The 25,167-nt window shown below is 41.7% G+C and overlaps 1 protein-coding gene across 2 annotated transcripts in view; it reads left to right on the top strand.

Annotated features, from left to right (window-relative positions):
• RSU1 (Ras suppressor protein 1) overlaps positions 1 to 23,890 on the top strand; it is a 118,049-nt gene extending 94,159 nt beyond the window's left edge. For both annotated transcript variants that reach the window (XM_050915648.1, XM_050915649.1), the window contains exon 9: positions 23,417 to 23,890. In XM_050915648.1, coding sequence (XP_050771605.1) covers positions 23,417 to 23,519 — 103 coding nt within the window. In that variant the 3' untranslated portion in view covers positions 23,520 to 23,890. The remainder of the gene's footprint in view (positions 1 to 23,416) is intronic.
• Positions 23,891 to 25,167: the final 1,277 nt, after the last annotated feature.

The raw sequence follows: 25,167 nt of genomic DNA, 5'->3' as shown, positions 1-25,167 counted from the left end.
AAAAAAGGGTAAAAGCGGTACTTGAGCTCTTGAAAACAAGTAACAATTTGTAGCCCTGCAGATGTTCAATGTAAGATCAGTTGTTATTATGAGAGTACAGGGGTTTGGTATTAAACGCTGCGAAAAATATATTGGATTGTTTATATATAGATAAATAGATATTTAAAAAAATAGAGCTTGTGAGCGTCTATTTTTTACATATTGTTGCAGTGAAATGTGAACCACTTGTTCTTAAGCTGGACATCTGCATGAATTGCAGCGCTACTGTAAATATTTCTCAACATGGACAGGTAGATGCTATCGGAAAAAACAGAACAAATTCTTAAGTTGCCAATATTGTCACAAAGTCTCCCTGCAGAATGAAGTTGTTTGACAAAGTGTTTCCCTGGTGATTTGGCTGCAGATGAAAATGTCTTCAGCAATAAAATTCCGTGCTCGGGTCTCAGCTCTCTGTGCTCATCAATCAGCAAATGACATATCAAGGATCTTTTTTGCTGGATTAGTTAATATGGTTATGGGGAAAATATGTGAGACATTGATACTCCTTTGAATTTCTATACAGAGGGGTGTTTTTCCACTCTTAAATACACATTATTTTTTTTAAAAAAATATATATATTTTGTTGCCTACAGCTTTCTTTAGTAATCAATAGTGCTGCAATAGGACTAATGTAAAACTGGTTTTTATGTACACAGATTTTCTTGCCTGGAGATAATGCCTACTCTCAGAAAATCACTGTCAATCATAGGAAAGGGAGAGCTGGGGGAAGGGTGAAGGAGAGACGTACGTTTGGTGACAGCGTTTCTACCATCAGTGCACTGTCCTTTGTGCCTTAATATATTAATGTTTTGCCAATAAATGGCATTTTGTAGAATTTTTGTGGCTCTGTGTTGTAAACGCAGTTTTACTGGGGATAATCATGTTCCATATCTGCTGATACTTTCATAAGGTATCATTAATGGATTTAGAAAGTTCAATTACACGGCTGCAAAGAAATAAATCACCTTATAGTTTAATTACCTCTAATATAACAGCAGCAAATATCTTCTGGGAAGCTGCCTCCTGTGTTACTAAATGACTGTCAATGATGAAGCTGCTTTCCTTAAAGGATGCTCTATTAAGGAGATCGTTTCACAGTGTTTTATGCTACATCTGTTGCTGCCACTACTAAATTTTATAAAGGAATTTAAAATATGACAGATGTCAGTAATAACTTTTATTTCATGCCTACTTTTTAAGGAAAAAAATGGAACTTATTGCAATTCCCATAAAGACTTATATGAAATGTTTTGTATGAAATCCTTTTTAAATACTTTTAAAATATTTTTGAACGATGATATGGGATCCAGGGAAATATCTTAAAACACGTTATTGCAGATCCCCTCTGTGTAGTGTGTGTCCATCTGCTGAGGAAAATACTAAGAAGAGTCATTCATTTTCCTACTTAAATGTCTCAAAACAAAGTCACTCCTATTCAGATCCAACCACCTGAGAGGCAAAAAGGGAGCACAGATGGAAAGATGAGTATTCTATATAAAAAAAAGAAGTGATAAAATGATGAGAAACAAGGAAGGAAGAAAGAAAGCATAAAAGTGGTACAGGAGGAAGACCAGTAAGAAGGCGAAGGCTGACGAGCTGGAAAGGGAAGAGAAATGGGAAAAGCCAAGATTCTCGACAGGGAAGATAAATGAGGAGAATCAGCTGATTAGGCAAAGGGAAGAGATAGGGAGGAAATGCAGCAGTAGCAGAAAAATGGAGAATTTAGTAAAAGCAGAAATCAAGGACACCAAGTAATCCAAGGCTAGGATATAAAAGGATATTGGCTGCCTTTTCCTCCCATTACCCATCGGTAGGTGGGAGAGAGGGATGATGGACAAACGTCAAAGGCACAACCAACTTGTATTTTCTTGCTTGGGTTTTCTTGCTTGGGTATCTTTCTTTCTAGGTTTCCTTTGTGTGATTTTGGTTCACCTTGTTTACTTTGGGTAGACTGCGCTTCCTTTAATACCACTATTGCTAAACTCTGTGACTACTTTGAATTATTTGAATCATGTTATTTTGGGATCATAGCTTGATTTTACAGGCTTTAAAATGATTCTGAGCAATTTTGGATCATCTCTTTTCCTCGTGCTTCTAGAAAAGTGCAAGTTACAGTACCTCCACTCCCCTCTTTTAATATAGTAACTAGCAAACACTTTGACTTGATTGCTCAAGCATATTAAGGGGTGCGGAGCCTTCAGTGTGCTGAGTACGGTGGTGGGTAATCTCAAGCATCTCCCTGTCCATCGGGTGGTGGAGTGGCTCCAGAAGAGGTACAGAGCTTCCAGGATCTAGACACTGACCTAGATGCATGAGTGTGTGCAGGGATGCTAAACCCTTGGCCGTGCTGTGGCCCATGCTTTCATTTGCTGGCTAGCAAAGGTTAGCCAGCACAGGAGGATAAAAGAGAGGCTTTTTGAGTGGTAAACCCCTGGTACTTGTTCTCTAGAAGAGAGCGGATCAGGAAGTGTGCCCTGCCCTTTTCTTTGGGCAATTTCCTTACAGCAGTGGTTCACGTGTTGTTAACACTTTACAGGGTAATGGGTAGGTTGTTAACTAATGGCTGTTTTCAGCCTCTAACTTGTAGGCTATAACAATAAGAATACATTCAATTTCAAAGGGTGTTTTTTTTAAAGGAAAAATGATTTTTTTTCTGAATTCAGGAGGTGGGAGTTAGGCAGCACTTAATGTATTGAATGCAGTGAGAGAAAATTTGAGCATAAGGTACAGAGACATGTAGGTTGGGTTTGGATGAACACATTTGTGTGTGGAAAATTATATACTGCCTCAACAAAAATGACTTTTTCCTTCTGAAAGAAAATGTTGTTTTCTCTGATGTATTGAGAGAAGTTACAGATCTCCCATTGTAGCATGTGTAGTTTTTATCCCCATACACGTAAACAGCAGTACTATTAAACTGATTTTTGCAAAAATTATGGAAAACTCCTTCAAAAAAGTGTTTTCTTTCTTCAAACTGTTTTTATTTTATGTGCTGATTATTTTATCTTGAAGCTGTGAACTGCTGGCCTGTTCTTCATTGTTCTGGCAGAATTAAAAAATACACCACAAGCGTATTCCCTTCCTTACTAAAAATAATTTCCAAATTAAAAAAAAAAATATTCAGAAAGGCTGTGAGAATATCTGATCTAAAGTTGCCAGTACTGAAATAGTATTTCAAGAATATAGTAAAAAATCAGTAAGAACAGAATCAAGTTAAATGAAATCTTGTTGTTTCCCCCACGCCAGGATTAATGTAAATACAGAATGGGTGTAATGTGAGGAATAATAAGATATAGTCACAGCCTAGTTAAACAAAATAGCAAGTAAGGAAGATGTATCCTGGAAAAAATCTAGATCAAAGGAAAGCTCTGCTATTTTGTCCTTGCCTCACTGTTTTTATTTTGGCTATCTTCAGCTGATCTTCAATGCCTTTACTTAGCAGGGACAGCTTTTAAAAGGGAAAGCTGCTCACAAGAACCAGGATTTTTAAGAGAAGGTCCTCAGTCTGCCTCCAGCCTACTTAGAGATACTCACACAACATGCTCTGTGTTTGGTTTTGATTTTGGCTCTTTTACCTATTCCAGAGTGGGACTGCATTTGGGGTAGCATGGTTGCAGCACAGGGCAGTGGAACTGTGTCAAAGATGTGGGGGCATCAGCAGGGAGTAAAACTCAGTTTTTTGAAACGTTGCACAGGGAAAAGAGGCGATTCTTAAAACAGCTTAGATGAATGAGTGCGGAGTGAGCCCCGAGTTGGATGGTGCTGTTTGCAGGATGATGGACGTTGCCATAGTGACCGAGAAAGGGAGGAACAGAGGAGTTTTGAAGAGAATATCAGCTGGGGCTTCAGTAATGCTAACTTAGCAGGTGATGTCTGCCAGAGAGCCCCGTTGGGGAGACGGGCAGTAATTTTGTATGAGTGCATGAGAGCACTGAGGTCGCCCGGCGTCTGCTAGCGAGCAACTGAAGTCATGTCTCGGACGGATGGGGAGGTGGTGGAAATAAACTCACCTTGTGTTCACGTATGCAGGTTGTTCCCAAGTTATCTATTGGCACATTTCCTGACAGGGTAATTGCTTCTGCTTCCTCTCGCACTCCTGAAAATACTGGATTTAATTCTAACAGTGACTGCTATGGAGAGAATTCCCAGGTCCTCTGTACCTTGAGAGCACCACTCTCATGTCCCAGAGGCTGCATGAGCTCTCCTGCACTGGCTGCCTAGTTCTCTTGGCAAATCAAAAAAACTATGAAGAGTAGCCGTGGGCTGACCTTTTCCTTGTGCTTCAGCAGTAGTTTTGTGCTCTCTGTAGTTTTTTTCTCTTGATTTGGGGAAAATGCAGTTGACATCTGTGGTTGGTTTGTGTTACAGGAGCAGATTAGGAAGACAAGTTACCTGCACAAGTCTTTTCACTAGGGTCCTGCATCTGCACTGTTAGGACGTAACATGGATCTTCAAAGCCAGACGCTGAGTGATACTTGTAGGCAGCTCACTGAACCTAGTGCTTATCCCTCGAGACTGGGGACTCACCCACTCTCTTCATGGAGCTGCAAATTTCTCACAAAGTATCAGGCCAACTGTTGTGTTTGGAGCCAGATGACTTCTCTCTTCAAGCAGATAGTTTGAGCTGTATTGTGTCTATACTTCACAGTAAGTCACTATCCAGGATTTGCGCTAAAAAACTCATTTTTGCTTAAATAAGAATTATTGTCTTTTACTAAATACATGAAGCCCATCAAGTGGATACAGTACTAAAGATGTCAAATGAATGAATCATGGGCAGGAAGGAGAGTCAGGACAGAGTTTGTCTCCATAGCATGGAATCAGAATCTGGACAAGGCTAAGAACTGCTCAAGATCAAGATATATGACCACTCTGATACAAAATAAATAGCATTTTTAAAATTAATGTCCTTGATATTGGTTATGTTAATACTTCCCTTTTGCAACATTTATTTTTTCATTAACGGAGCTAATGTTACCAAAAGATGGATGTGAGGAAGTGACAAGCACCATGTATGTTTAAATGGGGAAGGGTCTACTGCAGTCTGTGCTCATGCTGAACGTGCTTAGTCTTGAATTAATGGTACTGAAACACATAGACTAAGGAGAACTTGCACAGCATTTGAGGGATGTGCTCCATACATCAGTCAAGGACCCCCCATGTTCTTCTGTTCTATACCGTAAGGGCTCCCTGAATTCACATGGTCTGAACGCTCATCTGTTCTTTCATTCACTCCATGTTCCCTTTGTTCACCAAAGTGAGAGTTACCTGTGTGTTTCTTGCAATATACTGGTGTCGTCCTCTTTTTCCCATGCCAAGGTCAGCTGCTTTTGCTGTGTCTCTTCATCCCTCTTTTGTCCTCATAGCTCTTCCTTCCTCTCTTCCGTCCTTTCCCGAGCTCTTACTTTCTTCCCATCCCTGAGGGAATTTGTTCTGGGTGTCAGCGTTTCTAAACTGTACTGGGAGCAAGTGCTGCAAGAATATGGGAGGAAAGGGGGGATATTTAACACTGGCAAAGAAGATGGCAGCCATTCACTGGCTCTTTGATCTATGGGCCATTACCCACAGATTTGGATGTCTGAAACAGCTGCATCTGCTAACTGCAAGAGGTCACAAACCCTATGCGTATATATACCTTTCCCCTTTCACTTTCTTGTTTTCACCAAAATCAATATGACATTGCCCATTGCCTAGAACATTCCCTGAAATATTGGAATTCATCAAATAATCCAGTATCCTGAAATTATCTTGTTACAGACAAACGCACAAAGAAATGCTGCTTGGCCAACGATCATAACATCCACAGATGAAAACTACCCTAGTGTGCGCTTAGGTCATCAGTCCCTCAGCACAGTTGTTTTTTCCAGGCTATGCTGAATAACTGCCAGTTTTCTTACAAAGCTGTTCTACAGACTGACCTAATACCTCCTTGGTGGGAGATCCTGGCTGACCCTTACTCTGTGGGTCTCCCTTCCATTGTGCTGGTTCCTCACCACTCTTTGTGTCAGCTTTGCATGGGCTTGTGAGGTTTGAGTGACAACGAAGTTTTCTTCATAACATGTATGCGTGTCCCTATGTGTAGTTACACCTTCTGATTTGTACCATCTAATTTGTTTGCGGTTTTTTAATTACAAAAATTGATTGATCTATTTTCTTTCCTTTACCTTTTTCCTCTGCCTAGGGTTTCCTATGCCTCCATCACATTAAATCTGGTAACCAAACAGCTGCGTAGTCATGTTAACTTGCTGACCTGACAGAAGGCATGCACCCCAAAAATAAACATTTTCTAGAGCAGTGTAACGACAGTGCTGGAAAGTGGTCTGAGCAAACTATACCGTGAACACTAGACCAGGTGAAGAAGTGAAGTCAGTGTACCTTTGGCTTTGATTGCTGGGTTTTGGTTAAGTTTATTTTGAATTTGCAGTGTGGTTTTGTTGGGTTTTGGGGGTTTTCTTTGGTTTTTTTTATGAAGGGATATATTTGGTTTTCGTTAGGTAGGAAACTAATAAAAAAGAAAAGGGAAAGTTTCTTGAATAGAAAGAAATATGAGTGGTTCTGGATTTTGTTTCTTTTGATTTTCAGTATAAAGTATCTCAAAAACACTTCAGTTGGGAAGTTGACGTAGAGGATAAGAAAACACTTGAGTATAGTAGTGTAAATTTTGAATTAAGTATTTTTCATTAATAAAAAAATATATTAAATATATTTCAGTTTGGAGTTCAATCTGGATCCAGTTTACTTGCTGTGATAAAAACTGCAGTCCACTGAAGCCCCAAAGACATTCACAGAGAGCAGTTGTTCGCCATAGTATCATTTCTCAAAGATAAATTATGCAGCAGTAAAGACAAGTTCATAAACTTTATTGTATTGCTTTAGTAGCAGTGCTTTAGGTACTACCAGGAAGGCAAATTCAACACTAAGGCCTTCCCCAAGATTTATTAAACTGTCTTAGAAGCTGCTAGTGGTGGTTTTTTTTTTTTCTTTTTAGGGTATTTTTCTAAGCTCAGTTTTGGAAGGGGGAGGAAGAGGATGGTCTTTTTTTCTTGATCTTTGGTTCATCTTTCTGACTTCCTACTTACACTAGCATGTAAAAGAATCATACTATAAGAAAAAAGTTACTCTTTATACTTGATTGACTCAAACACATGTAGCTTTTTATAGGCTTGCCATTTTTCTTCAATAGCATGCATCTTTGTCATAGTTTAAAAATTATCTAGAAATAGTACAGTTACAGTTCTTCTTAAAATTATGTGCAGCTATGAGCAATATGTACTATCCACATTTTCCATATGTTGAGACAATGTTCTAGTTTTATGTGTATAGTAAAAAATTATCAGTGATAAACAGTCCATCAAGTAGAACTGTATCTTAATTGAATACTGAAAAAATCAGGATCAAAGTACTTTATGTTTGTATTCGAAAGAATTTTAGGACAAAATGTTCTTTGGGCCCTTAGGTGGTAACCCTGAAATAGCAGGTCTTTCTGGCCTTTGCAAACTGTACTAGTATGCAATATTGGCACCAGAGGATTTATGACTGTTTGCCTTTAATTGATACATTTTTTCTTAGAAATTTCAGAAGATCTTTAAGCAACGATCGTTTTCACTATTTATCTCTGGGTTTCATTGTAGGAAGAACGTGGGAATGTTGAACTGTTGCTATCGTAGCTGGTTGTAGTCTCTTCGGAGACATAGTTCAAACTGCAAGTTACAAGACTGAAAGACTTAAAGAAAGATAAGAGGAAGAGTTTATGTCTTCACTGCCCATGCAGGTATATCTTTTACAGCATAATAGCTGTTCTCCTGTAAAATCCAAGGCACAGATTTTTTTTTGCCGCAGTATCTCTGGGTGAGTTGAGTCCTAGGGAACTGCCTAGCTACATCATGGTAAATACAGCTTTGTCACTGTGAAGGTGTTACGGAGAGGGAGCAAACAAAAGCTACTTCTCTTGCAGTAAAAATCTCATTTTGACAGTAAAGCATAGCCAGGCAGAGAGCTGATACCTAGCCTTTGAGTCATATTTTAACTCCCACTGCCTGAGCTAAGACCTAACAGGTGAGCATCAAGAAATCAAGTGCGATCTCAAGAATGCAAGCACAGTCACTGTGAAAGGGACCAGATGTTCCCCCTATATTGGAGCAGCCATGTGGATCTCGAATCTCGTGAATCCCCTTTCTTCTGAGTCTTATTTTCTAGAGCATGTGCTAATCAAGTGAGTAAGCTGTCTGGAAACACCGTTAGAAAGCAACCTGTCCACAGTGCAGTTGTTCAACTGGAGATGCATCTATTCTGTATCTGAACACGTGCTCTGAAAACATCTGTTGGTTGGCTTAGAGCACTGAGCTGTGAGCTGATGGTAGCTGGGTGCTTCAGTGAAAATACAGCACTGTCTCACTGATGGGTGCTGGAAAATATATTACCTGAGATGAGACTGAGGGAAGCAAGCCATCTTCTCTGTATGCCCTCACTTTGGCACCAAGCAGCTTTCTGACTTTCAGGGACTCAAGTGTTTAATTTACAGGAGCCCCTCTCTACTGATGCTGCTCGTTTTCTTTGTCAGTGAATAGGAGAAAGCAGCTGAAAACACAGCGCCAAATTCTCCAGGGCCTGGGTATCTGCATATAACTGTTGTGTCTAGGCAAAGTTGGTATTTATAAGGGCTCTGGGGTGGTGAAGAAATGAGGCGTCCTATGTGAGGGAAGATGTTTTAGGTCTTAAAGAGGGATTGATTTGTGGTTATTATTGCTGCCTTTGATCTGCCAACAGGGATCTGAAACTAATCCACCAGAGCAGCATGAGTCTGATATATAATGCCAGATGGAGATGCCAGAATAGGTTACTCCCGCTGTCTTTGACGCTGCCTTATCATGAAGTGATAAAACAGGTCGTACAAAGCAAAGCAAGCAAGGGTTAGGAGCGTGTGCGCTGCAGGAATGCTGCTGGCTGTGTGAAGTGACTGCCAGTTGTTAAAGCCACTGCAGGATCAATTAGCCATTCGCAGCATTATCCTAACCCGATGAGAGGCTGAGGAACCCAACCACACAGAGCAGTTGGTTGGCATACAGAATTGAACATCACTGGGTACTTCCATGCTAAATGGAGGGAGTAGAAAATGCCGACTCCCTGTATTTCAAAAGTAATCCCATAAGCACAAATGGCCATAGAAGTGAAAAACAGTGTTTTGTATAAGGACTTTTATTCACCGTGAGTTCATACCCCACCTATGAAGTGTATAAAAAATGAATCTCATTTTAAAATGTTGTGCTGTAAGCAGTGAATATGGTCTAGCTGCTGAGATGTTGGTGGGATTTTACCACTTCTGGTTTCATTTTGTTTAGAAATTAGAGCAATTTGGGGCTTAGTACAGCTATTAGTTCTCTATAGATCTCATGATCATGTGAGTCAGCAAGCTCATTGCATAAGAAGAGCTTTTTATAGATGTTGTATCAATTGGCAGTGAGCTGTCAATAAATGTATCTCCTAGACACTGTGCAATTGACAGGCTAATGAAGTACTTTCTTAGTGACAGAGAGCTGTTGACAAATCTTTTGCCACTTTGGTTTTCCCACTCCTGCGTTTCTCATTAATCCACTCCATGCTGCCAGCTTGGGGAATACTAGGACGGTTTCATAAGTAGGGGGGTGCCTGTTTGCTACCTTGCCTGCATAGCCTGGGGTTTGGCAAACATGTTACTAGCCTGTGTGGTGAGGAACCAGAAAGTAAGGACAGTAGTCCAAGGACTGTGTTTGCCTTCCCTGCAATGTGTTTTCCAGCATGTTTCTAAGAAGTTGCAGAGTAGATGTCCTGCAGTTTATCCTCTAAGACTGCAGCTTGGGGTTTGGCTCCCCATTGCTGCACTCTTTCTGCCTTCATTGCTACCGTGGCACTTAGACTGATTCAGTGCAAGTGGTTTCAACACCATGTTCCTTTTCCTCTTGCCCAGAAGCAGGTGGAACCACTGGTTTATTTTGCATCACTCTTGAAGGCTCCTGTGGGTGCCTTTTGCAAATGTCTGATGATTGAGTAAACTAGTTCTTGTCCTTTTAAGTAAAAGTTCCATATTTGTTCCTCTAACTCATGAGCGTACATAAGCACCAATGATTTAGGATTAGTGCTGCCTACCTACGGCAAAAAGATGTTCAGCAAAAACAGATCATATCGGTATGCATAATCCCACCTTCCTTGGAAGAGAAACTATTTTGGTTAATGCGTGCATTAAGAAGTTTACAGAGTGACTCATTGGCCCAAGCTATTACTAACACTTGATGAGAAGACATAATTTTCACTCCAGTGTTCATAGCCAGCCTAGATGTTGTTCATAGGTAGCTGGATAGTTTGGGGCTTGTGAGCTGTACTGCAAGTGCGGTTTGCTTGCATGGATAATAGTGGCCATGTGTAGATGATTTAAATAACAAAGAACATGCTGTTTGATTGACATCATAAAGCTGTGTTTGGTTTTGCAGTTTCCAAGATATGCCTCAGTTGCTAACACTAACTACAACACAAATTATTATGAAACCTCTGTTGTAATTCTTAAGTAATCTAGAGGTCTTTGCACTTCCCAAGTCACTCTGTTCAGGAGAGAGCTAAAATAAGAAATGTAGGTGATTTCCAAGAAGACTGTGATGAGACCTGTCTCACGGGATAGCCTGTGCTGCATGGTGTGCACTAGTGGATTTTCAGTTGTCAAGAATAGATTGCGTGACATTAAAGGCCAAACCTTGCACCCACTGAAATCAGAAGCAAAACTTGTATTGATTTTGTTGAAACCAAAATCAGACTGACACTATGTTGTCATTTCATCTTGACGGATATCAGGGGAGAAGAAAGCCTTTCAAAAGGCTCTACGTTCTTCACACTGTGGACCTTGAAAGACACTGAAAGCAACTTGGGAAGTTGTGTGGATTGGATGACATCAGAACTTACTGATGTCAGTGTAACTGCTGTTTTCCAAAGGGGTGGTCAGCTTCTTGCTTTGCCAGAGGGAAGGAAGCCAATGTAAAAATCTGCAATGGAGCAGGGACAAGGATTCACATAGCAAGTGAGACTTCTTGTCTCACCCAGCTCATCCAGCACTATGGAACACAGATCTAGGAAAAACACTGCTGTCAGGCAAACATGAGTATATCACAGTTTGTTTCTGGTAGACGAAAGGAAGCCCAACCCTTCACTCAAGGTGTTAATAGCATGAAAAAATATTATGTGATTTTCCTGTTGTTTCAGAACCACCTCCAACTGTAGGCAAGTTTGTTTTACAGAACAGAGCTTTAAGAAAGAGGACAAGATAAAAAAGAAATGGTAAATATTCAAACAAATGTTAGTGTCTTGTGTCACCTCAGGAGCTGGTTCAGTTTGCTGATTGCTCAGTTTCAGTGTGGTCTGAGTAATGAAGAGCTGACTAGTGAGCCTAGTTTGGTGTAATTCCCTGAGTACTCTTGAAGCATAACAAACCCAGAAAGACTGTAATGAAAAATAATAGAAAGGTAGCTGGGGGCTTAACTTATGATCTCTGCTCATTACAGTAAGCGACATTTTCATTGCAGTGTTACCATAAAGATTATTGGCTGCCACATAACATAGGTCCCTCCTGAAAAGATTCTGGAACAGCTTTGTTGGCACAGTAAAAGCCATGGAAAAATGCCAAAGATTTGCTTAAAACCCAGTAATTGTTTGCCAAATATTAATGGTGTGATGCTTTGTTCAAAACTGGCTGGAAAATGGGGTGAATAGTATGGATCATTTTATTACATGGTATCTGTGTGACCATCTTTGGTCTTCCGCAGTAGATGTATATAACTGGAAAACCATTGTGTTGATATTTTTTGCTTCCATAATGAAGTACTTGATCTCTGACTTTCAAAATTCCAGCATTTTAACATGAATGGTGACAATGATTTTGAAATTGGCTTTGAATCTCCTTGCTCCTTTGCACGTATGTGGACCTGTCTGAGCACAACTCATCAGAGCGTCTGGAAGATTGACGTCATTGGCGTGTTTGTGCCAATGTTGGCTAGGGGGTAGCTGAAAGGGCTATATTTGGGAACTGGAAAGAGATTTCCTGAGGAAGATGGCAAAATTCAATATTTGCATTGACGTGTTACGCATGCTCAAAAATTCAATCCAAGAAGGTTCCCCTGGAACAGCCTTTCTGGAAAGTATATCCAACATGAGTCAAACAAAGCCAACTCAAGTGACTGGGTGAAATTGGATTGTCTGTGATGTGTAGCACTTCAGATGTGGTCCCTTGTGTCAAAAAGGTGAAGTGAGTTTCCTCATTTCTTCACCTTTTTCCTGGTAGTGCTTTTGAGCAGCTAAATCCAGTGGGCTGGAGGAGCCAGGGGATTCCTCCACCAATGGCAGTGAGCAGCTGCTCCATATCCCTGTTCCTTTGTCCTGCCAGTAGCAAGGCTAACCACAAATTCAGAACATGTATATACACGTATATACACATGGCCAGCCATGAACACATTAGCATGACGGGAGGACAGATGGCCACATAAACACAGAGGGGACAAACAACAGCCAGGCTGCATTTCTAGAGATCAATGCTCAGGGAAAACCCTATGTCAGGGATCTCTCTGGTACCTGGCTCCCAAATCTTGATGTTTCAAGTATCAGGCCCCCAGACCCAGTCTTACCAGCCTACAGCCCCTCAGCCTCCCTGGAAGCTGGTCCCAGACCCTTGGTCTCTCCAGTATCTAGGACTCAGTCCATCCTAGTGACCAGCTAGTCTGGGTTGAACTTTGCTGATGGCTCATGCGTGCATGCTGTCAGAACAGAGGGCACACTCACACAGAAAACAGTTAGAAACAGGGTTTGGGTAGGACAAAGTAGAGGTGATCTGGCACAGAGCTTAGCCAAACAAGTGTGCTGACCAGCCTCCTGCTTGCACACTATTGGCCTCATTTATTCCCCTGCCTGATCCTCTCTCCATTTTCCTGTACTAGTTGTCTGCCATCCACCTTGATCCCTCCCTTCCACTCTCTTGGTCCTTCCCCTAAACATCTCATAAATCCTGTATAATCCTTAAATACTTTTGCTCAATCCCAAGACTCCCCCTAAGCATCCCACAGTAAGTCCTATGCCCCCTTTACACAGTGGTCCCCAGAGGTTGCACAGCCTTCCAGAAAGAATTTCTTGTGTTGGGTCACGCAAGTGGGTTGTGTGGTGGGACCGAGGCTTAGTCCTTCACCTTTGAGGGTCTCGGGAGTGGTGATTCAGGGGAGTTAGGTTGGTAGAGTTCCCCACCGTGTCACTGTGTCCCCCGTCACTGTTCGGTCTTTGTGTCTATTTTGAGGAGCCGTTAGGCAGCCGGTCCTGCAGCCAGTAGGGATGACAAAGGTAGACACCCTGGGAGAGGTGTGTGAGCTGACCCAGCAGAGCAGGGCAGCTATATAAACCCTGCATGTGGAGAATTGCAGTCCCCTGAATGTTCTCCCTGCTACTGCCAGTGAAATTGGTCATCCTCAGTTTGCAGCAGAGCAGGCTCAGATTAACTCAGACACTTCAGTTTTGCTTAAAAAAAAAAAAGAGGAAAAAAGAGACTCTGTGTATCAGTATTTCCCCAGAGTCACTTCTATACTTTCTATTGGTACACTTTGTCTAGTTACGGGAAAAGAAATACATACCTGCCAGGCATAGAATAACTTAAAGAAAGTTCCTTGGCTTGCACTTAGCTATTTTTACCCTCTGTTTTCCTTTTTTTTAATATTAATTAGGTGCACAGCAAAATGCATGTAGTAAATCAATAATAAAGATTATGTAAGGGGATTTATCTGAGCAGCAAGCCCCTTAGTGTAGCATTCAAAAAGGAAAATGAGCACTGGTTTACTTAAGCCCAAAGGACTTCATGTGGACAACAACATTAAAATAACACAAGAATGAAGAAGAGTGTGTTCAGGTGGCTCCAGGAAGGTGTCTGTGCTGCGTGCCAGTATGTTTTCTGCACTGTGTTCGCTGCCTGTCCGGGGTTAGTTTGAGAGCAGGCAGGAGGCCCTGAATATGGTCCCAACAACATGGTTTGGTGAAATGGAGCAAACTGTTGATTTATCTACTGCATGCTCATGGAATTACAACTACATAAAGACAACGGTTGTGATGATACAGATGACTTCAGTAAACAGAACACACTTTCTCACTTGAACAGTCTTTTTCCTTCTTGCTGGTGCATTTTTCTCTGCAGCCACCTGTGCTGGCTTCTGCCAAAGAAGCTGAGCCTGCTCGTGCAGATTCTGCGGCTCTTACTTCCTTTTGATTCATTAGGTGAAGGACGTAATTTGTTCTAGTGGATACCTCAGTGCTCAGGGTTTATAGCTGATGCCTGTATCTGGCACTAAATTGTTTTTTCTGGTCATACGTAAGTGGGAAAGCACCATTTGATCTGTGAAAAGAAAACAGGGGGAAAAGTATTCCACTGCAGTCTGTGGGAATCCTCAGCCGTGAGGACTTCAGGTTCTGACCTATGACGTTTCTCCGTGCCTGGGGTGGATCCAGGGACTGGGCTGCACGTGTAGGCTGAACCACTCACCGATCCATTTGAAATGGAGCATGAGAAGGGAGGTCAGCCCTCCTGGATGCACTTGAAGATGTGAGTCCCAGGTGAGAAATTCTTCATAATTGAGATAATCTGATAGGACTATCCAGGTGCAGAAACAAATTGTTCTCTCCCTGGTCCTCTCAGGCTGCCATCTCATTATACTGGACTAGCTGGGGGTTGTTTTATCAGCATAATAGATTCTCTAGATGAAATCTTAATTCACGTTTGTCTCTGTTTTTAAAGAAATAAGCATAAGCACGTCCTCTCCTTTCCATTTTCATGACAGTTCCATGGAGGTCCCCCTTGTGTGTCTCTCTGGCTTTGTAGCACAGCTGAGATTTTCAGTGCTGGGCTCCCTAGGTATTAGATAGGTCTGACTTTCAGAAAGCAGATGCTGGTGTTCCATATGCTTTCAAAACCCTCTCTGCCAAAAGCCACATTTTTGTAAGGTCTTTAAAGTTGGGTGTGCAAAGTCATTAGCCAGTTTTGCAAATCTTGGCCTGTACATTTTCCTTTAAAAAAGACTTTTTTTTTTTTTGCTAGGTTTCTATGAGCTTCCAGCTGTGCTCCCCTAACAAGCCTCACATTTAAAGTACTTGCTTCAAAAAGCTGCTAGCCTCAGAGAATATAAGGAGAAGGCTTTCCTTTATTACTGTATATTAATTAAAGAAATGCCTAACACCTACTTGGAATTCCTTTCTGGAAAAAAAAATTAGTTCTCCTTAACATGCAAGATGGTGAATTCAAAGAAGCAGGGATTAAATTAACCAGTTTAAGAGTGGACATGTCTGGCAGAATTAAAATTATCCAGCAATTGCCAGCCCTATAGGAGAGCAGGTGTTTGTAAATCATAGTTACCTCGGCTCAAATCTCCCCACACAGACACGTCTCCTTATGCATCTGACGGGACTGTATTGCCTTTACAACTGCTGTGTTTGGACTGCTGAGTTGTCACAGCAGGACTGACGATGCTGTTGTGAGGAGCACCACAGGGAGCTCCTGAGCTCAGGCCAGAGGTCCCTCTGGTCAGGGTCCATCTCTGACAGTAACCTGTAGGGAAAGAGGGTGGGAAACATGGCACATAGGGGTTGAGTCTTTCTCTTGTTCAGGTATATGGTACAGCAAATGTAAAGGGGAGAGACTGGGGTTGAGGGATCCGGCAGAAGGGAGCCCTGTGGGGAATTGAACGGTGAAGTGGCTAGTAGGAGACACATGGGATGGGTGGGCTTATTTTGGAGGATGCACGTTCTACACAGTCGCTGAGACAGTGAGCTGTAAGACAGTTTTGCAGAATACTTTTTTTTGCTTATCGAGATTTGGAGTGTTTTTAGGTAGGAATTTGCAGTAAGTCAACATTGGACTGTGTGACTCAGCGGACTCTATAATGTAAGGTAGCTAACAGCTTGTGAGAGCGTGCAAAGTGGGAACAGAGAGGGAGTGGTTGCTTTGGGTAGACTTCATCTAGCATTTTAAAATATCTAAACGAGAGTGTCTAAGTGTCAGCTAGCTGCCCACTGCCCACTGTCCATGGTAGTTGGTGAAAATCGGTAACAGAGTATAGCAACTAAGCATCTCACAGCAGACATTTGGTCAGCCAAAAAGCTCTCTACTCCACTGGCTTTGTTAGCCAGATCTCCACTGACTGCAACATGGGCTTGGATACCTAGCTCTCCACCTGTACTGAATCCTCTCTTTCTTATCTAATTCGGGCTCCAAAAAATGAAACTAGCTACAAAAAAGAGCTAAACCAAGATGGGAAGAGGTGATCAGTTCCCCTGGGGAGCACCTCTAGGGGGTAAGACCCCAGAAAGCACTTCAGGGGATTAGGGATTTCTGGTGATGCAGAAAGTCTCTTTGAAAGGTGAAGTGCAGGACTTGGGGGGATTAGGGAGGGTGATGCCAGGGCAAACTCTGCAGGAACTTTGGGTTATGAAGATTACTGGGGCAAGTGGAGGGAATGGAAAAATATCACAGGTTGTTACACTTCGGAGTGTCTTGGGGCTGGGCTCTGGGGTGTGGGGATTTGGGGCAGTCTGAAGTATTAGGCATACCAGAGTGTGAGTGGGCAATAGAGGAAGACAAACTGTTACAGACCTAAAAATACTGGAGCAGTTTTACAGCACATTAAGAGCTGCAGGTTTAGTAGCCCAGAGGCTTTTGCAGCGTAGCAGGCATGCAGCACCGCCAGCGCCTGCCCCCTTCAACCAGTCAGCACTGCCTCCATTTTGGAGCATGAGGAGTGAACTGGTACACAGACAGATGAGAGGCCAAAGCTGAGTTTTTTGAAGAAACTTGCAGAGAGCTTCAGATGATGAACATCTCTGACACTGCTGCCATCTGCTCTCAGAGCAATTGCAAACAAGGGGCAAAAAATTAGCTGAATAAAATGAGTCACTCTTGTCTGTTCTTCCTTATTAAGAATCCAAAAACTTCAGCTTGCCATCCGAGTGTGCAAGGAAACCAGATACTCGTTTCACTTACCCATGCAATGTTCCTCTTAATTTAATCATCTAACTTATGTCACAGAGAGTAAAAATAAATTATTGGTAAACTACCAAAATAATATGATACTTGCAAAGTAATTTTAACCCCCACTGTTTTCCCTCACTGGTACATTTCTGGCAAATTAAACTCCGGTATCTGTCCCCTTCCTGGGAGAAGATGCGGTTTGAGAAGGTGACAGGTTAGCAGCTCCCACAGGAGAAAAGGCCAACCTCAGTCACTCAGAGGGGATACCAGAAGCAGCAATAAGCTACACAAAAACTGCCAGGGCAAAAGCATCTTGCAGTAAGTGCTTGAGAATTTTAACTGATACAGGCTAGCCAGCACATATCAGTCTTGTAAGCACTTCTTTCAGCTTTGGGTCTCTAGTGATATCACCACTGATTTAGACTTTCCCCTCTCCTGCTTCAGCAGCTGGGACTGGGGACCATCCTGTTGAGGTCACTGTGAATACCCACATTTGAAGCTTCCTCTAAGCATTAAATACCCGCCTGAACCTGAGCTCCAAGTGAGCAGTGCTGGAATGTTTCACCTTTGTTTCTCAGATTAGGGTACATGCCTGGAGGTAGCACCTCTCCAGGATCTTATTTAACTGTGTGCGTCCTTTTCATACTGCATACTCACCCTGTAGGTCTATTACAGACGTAAAGTGAGAGCAACGTATTTCTTATGGCTCGTTCTTGAAATCCTCCTCTTTCAAAATGCTTAAACTCAGGAAAATCAATGTGTACATCAGACACTTTACAGTAGTTCACTAGCTTCTGCAAGTTTGCTCTTTTCATCTCTGGGAGCACGTAGCCTTCAGCCAGTGAGTATTTTGTTGTACAAGAGAGGAAAATTGGAGGCAGTTGTGCTGAAGGTGGTTTTTGAAAGTTGCTCTTTTGAACTTTATGAATTTTAACTATGGTTCTTTTTTAAATTCAGAGATTTTGGTAGCAAGACTGTATGATTTCAAGTTACAAGGCTCCATGCCTGATCTTATGCTGTAAATTGCAACATTTAGCAATTTGTAGTTTAATTTAGAAGGATCACCTACTTTCCTAAATGCTTAAGTAATGTGGCAGGCTGTGGTTATTGATTCTCTCTGAATTTATTACAAGAAAGCTGTATTCACTCTTTTCTCTTGGGAATGCCCCTCCTGAAGTGCATGCTTGCTAGTGACAGCTTAGACCTCTGATACATAACCAAAGACCTTGCCTAATATCCTTGCAACTGCTTGGGGAATTTTTATTAAGTAAAAGCATCATTAAAGTAGACAGAATGATGAAGTTTAATGAGCATCTTTCTCACTTGATATTGTTAGTTTTGCTGCAGCAGCCATAGTGCTCTCATTTGTTACTTCCAATGGGGCAGATAGAGAATGCAGGGAGATTTTGTTTATGTTTATATTTGCATACAAAGAAACATCTATGTTCATGAGAGATATTTGCTTTGAAAAATATATACAAGGAAAGAAAGCAACTGGAAATCTCTATCTGAGGGCTTTCTGCATTTTCAGTCTTGCATTTAATCTCCCCTTTCACTTTAACATAATGAGAAGGCTGCATGCAATACTGTAGCTGCTAAGTCTACAAAGGTTCAGCAGTTTTGTGAACTGTGGTTATAATAACTAGCTTCTGACTGTTGCTGCAAACAGCAAACATCTCAAATATTTATTTGCACTGTAGATTTTATTCTTCAGCTGAGGTTTTGGTCTGCAAGCTGTGTGTAGTGTCCTGCTCGGAGCTATACCCACCCCGTGAAGAGGTGACGTTCCAAAATATCAAGTGTGAAGGTGCTGCCATGAATGTATTATCGGCACTTATCTCACAAATCTGCCTTGAAACAGTAGCCACAATCTGCCTCAATATTCCGTTGTCTGTTTATGGAGACCATCTGCCTTCGCTAAGGGTCTAGGTGCCATCTCCTAGTACATGACCGTCCATCAACTGAGCTGCGTAACTGTCTGTGTGCATGTCTTAAGCTGACCTCCGCTGCCGAGGACGGTGTGCGAGTGTTTCTGCCTAACACGTTTGACTTCGCAGTGATGCCAGAGCAAGAGCATGTACACAGTTAGTACAGCTTGGCTGACAGACGGTGACGTGCAAGCTATGGTTTCTGTGGCTGTATCCTTCCAGTAGGTATCAAAATCATTAAGGATTGTATATGTAAACTCCACATCTATTACAGCCAAAGGGTTATAGGTTCTCATGTAATTCAGATAGTTGCTTCTCCATGCGGATCAGCTCCATTAGTTCTTTTCTTTTGTTTTTTTCTGTTTTTTTTTTTTTCCTTGGGAGCTATAAAAGTGGTGTCTGTTGTACCAGAAGTTCATTGAAAATCGTGAATTCTCTTTTCCCTAGTGTAACAGAAGGCAAATTCTGTCCCAGAGGCATTATCACAGTCATTATTGTATTTAAATGTTGTTGTGACACCATATGTCTCCTCGTATTTGATGTGTGCAAACACAAGAGAGAGTCCCTGTCTGTGAAGGCTTGTATAATCTAAATACGTCTGATCCTTGCTCTTTGTGTAGCAGACTACTGTGATGAACTGTAAAGCACTTATATTCAGTTGAGATAGCAATGTGCAGCTGAAACTTCCTTGAAATTTTGCCAGAGAAACCTAAGTAGATATATTTGATTTGCTTATTTCAAACCCAATAATTATTTTCCTGGATGAAACTTCAGTGCATGTGCCGATAGAAGTGGTTGGACATCAGAATAAGTAAAAAGAATGTGAAAGTGCTGCAGATGTCTGCAACTCGTGCACATCTACTGCTACTGACATAGTATTTTTACAGGGCGGAGAGAATTGTTGGAGCACCAATAGCACTGAATATTGTAAGGAGCAAATATCAAAGAAAAACTGCTACCAAAAATACTTACAGGTCAATTGGGATTTTTACTGCTTAACACATGCAGCGGCCACTGGACCTCATTTCGCAGTCAAAAGGCGTTGCCCAAGTAGACTTTACCAGAACTCTGAAGTTCATTCAAAATTGTCAATATTCAGTTTCTGCACTTCAAAAGCATCCGTATAGTCATTAGAATTCCCACCACACCCTTTTACTTAGAAAAAGTTCACTAATCTGAGCTCTGCCAGTCCACCAACTTGAACATTTGCACTGAGAAGGCAGGAAATGAGAGGCAGAATGAATGCCAAAAGTGTCATCTGAGAGGGAAATTCATGTAAGGTTTCCAAAGCAAAAAACTGGAGCCTAAACCAACCTGAGCAAAAAAAGGGTATGTAACACCTGAAAACCACTAAAGCTGTTATAGTCCTCTCTGGGTTGGCACTAGCAGGGCAAAGGAGCTGTGGGGCAGCAGGAGATGGAAGACAGGACAGTGACAGGGGACTTCTGTTCCCATCTGCGAAGTTTTTTTGTGCTCAGATACAGTGGATCAGTGGATTCTCTGTTAATTCAGTGCTTAAAGTCCCAAATGGGGACTTTCTTATTATATGAAAAAAACTCACATTCTACTCCAACATAGCATTATTCCTCTAGAGCCAAAAAACAACTTGAATGTGATTTTAGTATTTAACTATTGGTGTTCACAGATTTGAGCATGCATTTCCACTGCGCTGTTGCTGACTTCTCAGAGTTACAAAATTATTGCTGACAGTGGTCCAAATGCTGCACTACGTATCACTGAGAACAAGATGCTGCTTGTTCCCTGACTTTTTCTACCCTGGATTGTTTTCTGATGGGACAACCTCCTTGATGACACTTCTGTGCTCTTCCACAATGATAGTATTTCCTGATACCGAACTATCTCCTTCCATATCTTCCCTCCCTCAACTCAACACCTTCCAAAACAGGACAGTTATTTACGATCGATATTTGACTTGGATAAAATATAGCTTTGTGCTGTTGGGGCTGTATCTCTTATGAAAAGAAAAATATGTGTATTGTAGCTAATAGTAAACATGCAGTTGTCACAGAGGGTCAGGGCTCTCTGTGTTTATCAGGAAATGGCATCTGATCCCTTGTTGACGGTAGGTGATGGCACACATAAAATTTCCGTAAGGTGAAGTAATGTCGTAGTTTACAGTTGTATTTTCCTTGAGCAAGGCTGTTTTGGGTACAGTGTACCTTGATAGCAGCCTGCTTAGCAGCATGATATAAAACTGCACCTGCTGAGGAGGTGAAAGCGAGTGCTGCCTCCCCACCCCACCCTACGAGAAGTTCTAATCCCATTCTGCAGTCCAGGAACCCCAGGGTTGAGGTATCTTCCAGATACAGCAAAATAAAGCTCAGAGAAGGTGGTAGCTTTTAACCTCCTGACATAGAATAGAATAGAATAGAATAGAATAGAATAGAATAGAATAGAATAATTTCAGTTGGAAGGGACCTGCAATGATCATCTAGTCCAACTGCCTGACCAATTCAGGGCTAACCAAGTTAAAGCATGGTATTAAGGGCGTTGTCCAAATGCCTCTTAAACACTGACAGGCTTGGGGCATCAACCACCTCTCTAGGAAGCCTGTTCTAATGTTTGACCACCCTCTCGGTGAAGCAATGCTTCCTAATGCCCGGTCTAAACCTCCTCTGGTGCAGCTTTGAACTATTTCCACGCGTCCTGTCACTGGATACCAGGCAGAAGAGATCAGCACCTCCCTCTCCACTTCCCCTCCTCAGGAAGCTGTAGGGAGCAATGTATGTCTTAGCTAAAATCTCTCTGTATCTGACATAAATAGCCCCTCCATGGCCATGCCTTATGGCACAGTAATTCAAGAGTATTTCTATCTGTTTGGATCCTTGTTCAATGTCTCTTGCATACAGTTGACTGCATAGTCCACCAGGCCCTGTAGAAGAAAGAGGGCTTGTCCTCTGCTGAAATTAGTTTCAGCCTGCCAAGCAAAAGAGGTCACTGTAAATAAAGAGTCACTTTATCCCTGAGATACCTGCTCAGGGTGATACCCACTGCAGAACTGTGTATTATCTGGTCAGGCTTTCTGGGTAAGCGACAACATATCATGAGTAACTAAGTCTGTCCTGACAGGACTAAGCAAAAGTAGCAAAAGGATCTGTACCTGGTCCTTGTTTGCAGCAAGGGCTGGACGGACATGCAAGCTGCGTGCACAGACTGCAGCAGGGGAGAGTGCATGTGAGGGGGTGTGTGATGGACCAGTGCAGCTCGCCTGTGACAGCTGGGTCCTTCTGCGTGCCCCAGATGTGTGAAAATGCAGGACGCGGGTTCTGTGGTGACAGTGCTGACAGCTACCCATCCAGATTTTGACACAGCAAAAGGCAATTCTAGGAAGACGCAGTTTCTCAACCCCAAGCCCCTGATCTGTCCTGTTTCTTGAAAAAGTCCACCAGAAGGTGAAGGTGCAGTGACACAAGGAAGGCTGTTGTGGGAACTGGTGCCATTATCTTCAGTAGCAGAATTCCTATCAAGTGGTAGAAGTTAGTGTCCAGCTTGACTGGCAACAACTTAGTACGGATTGGGGCGGACACTCACCAGCATCGGGCTGAAGTATTAGCAGGGGGACACCTTTCAGAGGGATTTCAGTATTGGTGTCAGCATTGCCAGTGTTTATACAGCTGAATGAGCAGAAACAAAGCTCATCTCTGTTCCCTTCTAGATGCACTGACACCCCCACAAAGTACGTCTTTAAAAAGCACTTTGTGTCAATAAGGGAAGTTAAGTTTGAGCTGTGTTTATTTTGGGTAGGTTTTTAATTTAGTTTAATCAGGATTACTCATAAATTATCTATTAATTACTATGTGATATTTAGCAAGATCCTCTCAGCCATGTAGTCTATTTAGCTTCGCTGTGAATGCTAGCCGTCTTAATTGTAGGATACTTTGTCAACATTTAATCAGTGGTACTTACTAATGTGGCATTGATGTGTTGGTAGCTGTCCCAGTACTATCAATCATGTGTGAGCAGCTAAGGCAGCTGTGACACCATTGCTCTCTGTCACATTATCAAGCCCTTGGGTTTTCTGGTTAGGGATGATGCTCACTTTGCTCTAAGTGGGCACTCTATCTCTCCAGTTCAACCCAATTTTTGTCATTGTCGACCTGAATACACATCCTTGCAGCTTTCTGAGCCTTAAACCCATAACTGCAGAATAAAGGTTGCTAGTTTCTGAAGGCAAAACTGATTGCTCCTTCACTGCTCCAAAGGCCTGCTCTTCCCGATGTTCCTCTCCTGATAAGTCACGAAAAACCTAGTATTATGGACTGCAGCATGAGATCTAATAGAAAGTTCAGTGTGTTGAGACAAAATAAATATGACCTTCCTTTTTTTATTTCTAGTAACTAGATGCATTGTTTAACGTGCTGCAGAGTAAAAGCCTGTGTTTAATGGTTGTATCACAAATATTCTTTGTCTCATTTCCTTACAGTCTTTATGGCAGACACATGCAGGCGAATCCTGAACCTCCAAAGAAGAACAACGACAAGTCAAAGAAGATCAGCCGTAAGCCTCTGGCAGCCAAGAACAAATAAGTCCCTGGCTTCTGCATCTGTTTTTATATCTTTTACATTGCTTTTGCATGTGCCTATAATATTGCTACGCATCTCCTGTTACTCATAGGAAAGCAGACACTAGAGGTAAAAGCAATTTACTATGTATACTGCTTTAGAAGACGCTGCTTAAGGAATACAAAATTACATATTCTCCTAATTCTGATCACATTTATGTAGCCATTTAATATATCACTGTCAAACACATTTTAGTTTTTCTATTTATATGTATATTAATGTCCTCTCTTCACATGTATCATGTCTTGTTAATATCAGAGGTTTTGCACCTATATTATACAATATTAAATTTCATATAAGATTCCAAGTGATTTTAATAAAGGTCTTTATTTGTATTGTGTTTCAATTTCTTCCGTAGGACTTCCGAATAGCGAATTCCTTGAGGAACGTATGTGTCCAGTTTCCTGCAATGTGTTAATTTCTGGTGTAGGAATGTGATAGCATTTTATCTGATACAAGTTAGTTAAAATGTAAAGCATTCTGTTCAAGGAGTGAAAAATTTTAATCAGTTTCTATTTCTTTTTTACATTGTTATGTCCTGCTTTTTTGCCTTGAAGGTTATTTTGAAATCAAGGAGTGGGGGGAGGGAGAGAGGAAAGAAAAAAAAATTGTCTTTGTAAAGAGCTGCCAACTGCCAGCCTCAATTTGGGGAAAGAGAACTTTGTCATTTGAAGAAAATGGTATTTCTGCCAATTTTTTAAGTGATTTTTTTTTTTTTTTTAGGCAGAAAACCCAAATAATGTATTTAATCTCTGCTGAAAGTGCTTGTATTGAAGAGCTGTTCCAAATGGCTTTTCAAAATGCCACAGGTTCTATATTTATCTGTACAAAGGCAGCACCACAACCAACCTCAGAAGCCGCAAATTGTTTAACATCTCAAATAGCTTCAAGTCTTACCAGCGGGGAAGAAAAGCCTAAAATCTACAGACAGTGATTTCCAAACAATTTTAGTCTTAGCAGAGCAAAAGCTAACCAGGAAACTCAAGGAGCAAGAACAGATACTCATACCTAGATTGCTCGTGGCAGGGCCTTCCTGCCCTTGATTTCCGATTTCATGAATTTCATACCTGAGCAAGCAATTGCCGAGTTTCGGCTGCCCTCCGGACAGCAAGCCAGGAAACATGCCCAGACTGCCGAAACAGGCCTGTTGCGTTCAGTGAGAGAAGAAAAGGTTTTAAATATCTCATGCTAGAAATGATACTCTCTACAAAAGCTGTTTTGTATCTGAAGACGCTGTTATCAGCACCAGCCTCTCGATCGCATTTAGGATTACCCCAGCATTTAAGTAATATGTGGTTGCCTTAGTCTGGGAATAAATGTATTGACATATATTTTGCAACAGATTTTTTGAATTGGCAAGCAGGGCTAGGAAGTTGGCATCAAACTTTAGACACATTTTAAGTGGTCTTAGGTACTTCAGAAGAATGAGGCAGTCTTGGTAGGCAGATGGAAAACAGTAAAAATGGTAGACTTGTCAGGAACAGTCAATTCTATCTGTTGCAAGCTCTGCAGAGGATTTTCCAGACCTCTTAAGTGATCTATCTAGGAGAACAGGTCCAGCTGAAACAGGCCCATGGAGGCACTAGGTTGGGTGCATGTTAAGAATTCACAG

The sequence above is a fragment of the Gymnogyps californianus genome, chromosome 2 (assembly GCF_018139145.2).
Source record: "Gymnogyps californianus isolate 813 chromosome 2, ASM1813914v2, whole genome shotgun sequence".
Lineage (NCBI taxonomy): Eukaryota > Metazoa > Chordata > Aves > Accipitriformes > Cathartidae > Gymnogyps > Gymnogyps californianus.
This window is presented reverse-complemented; position numbering and strand designations above follow the sequence as displayed.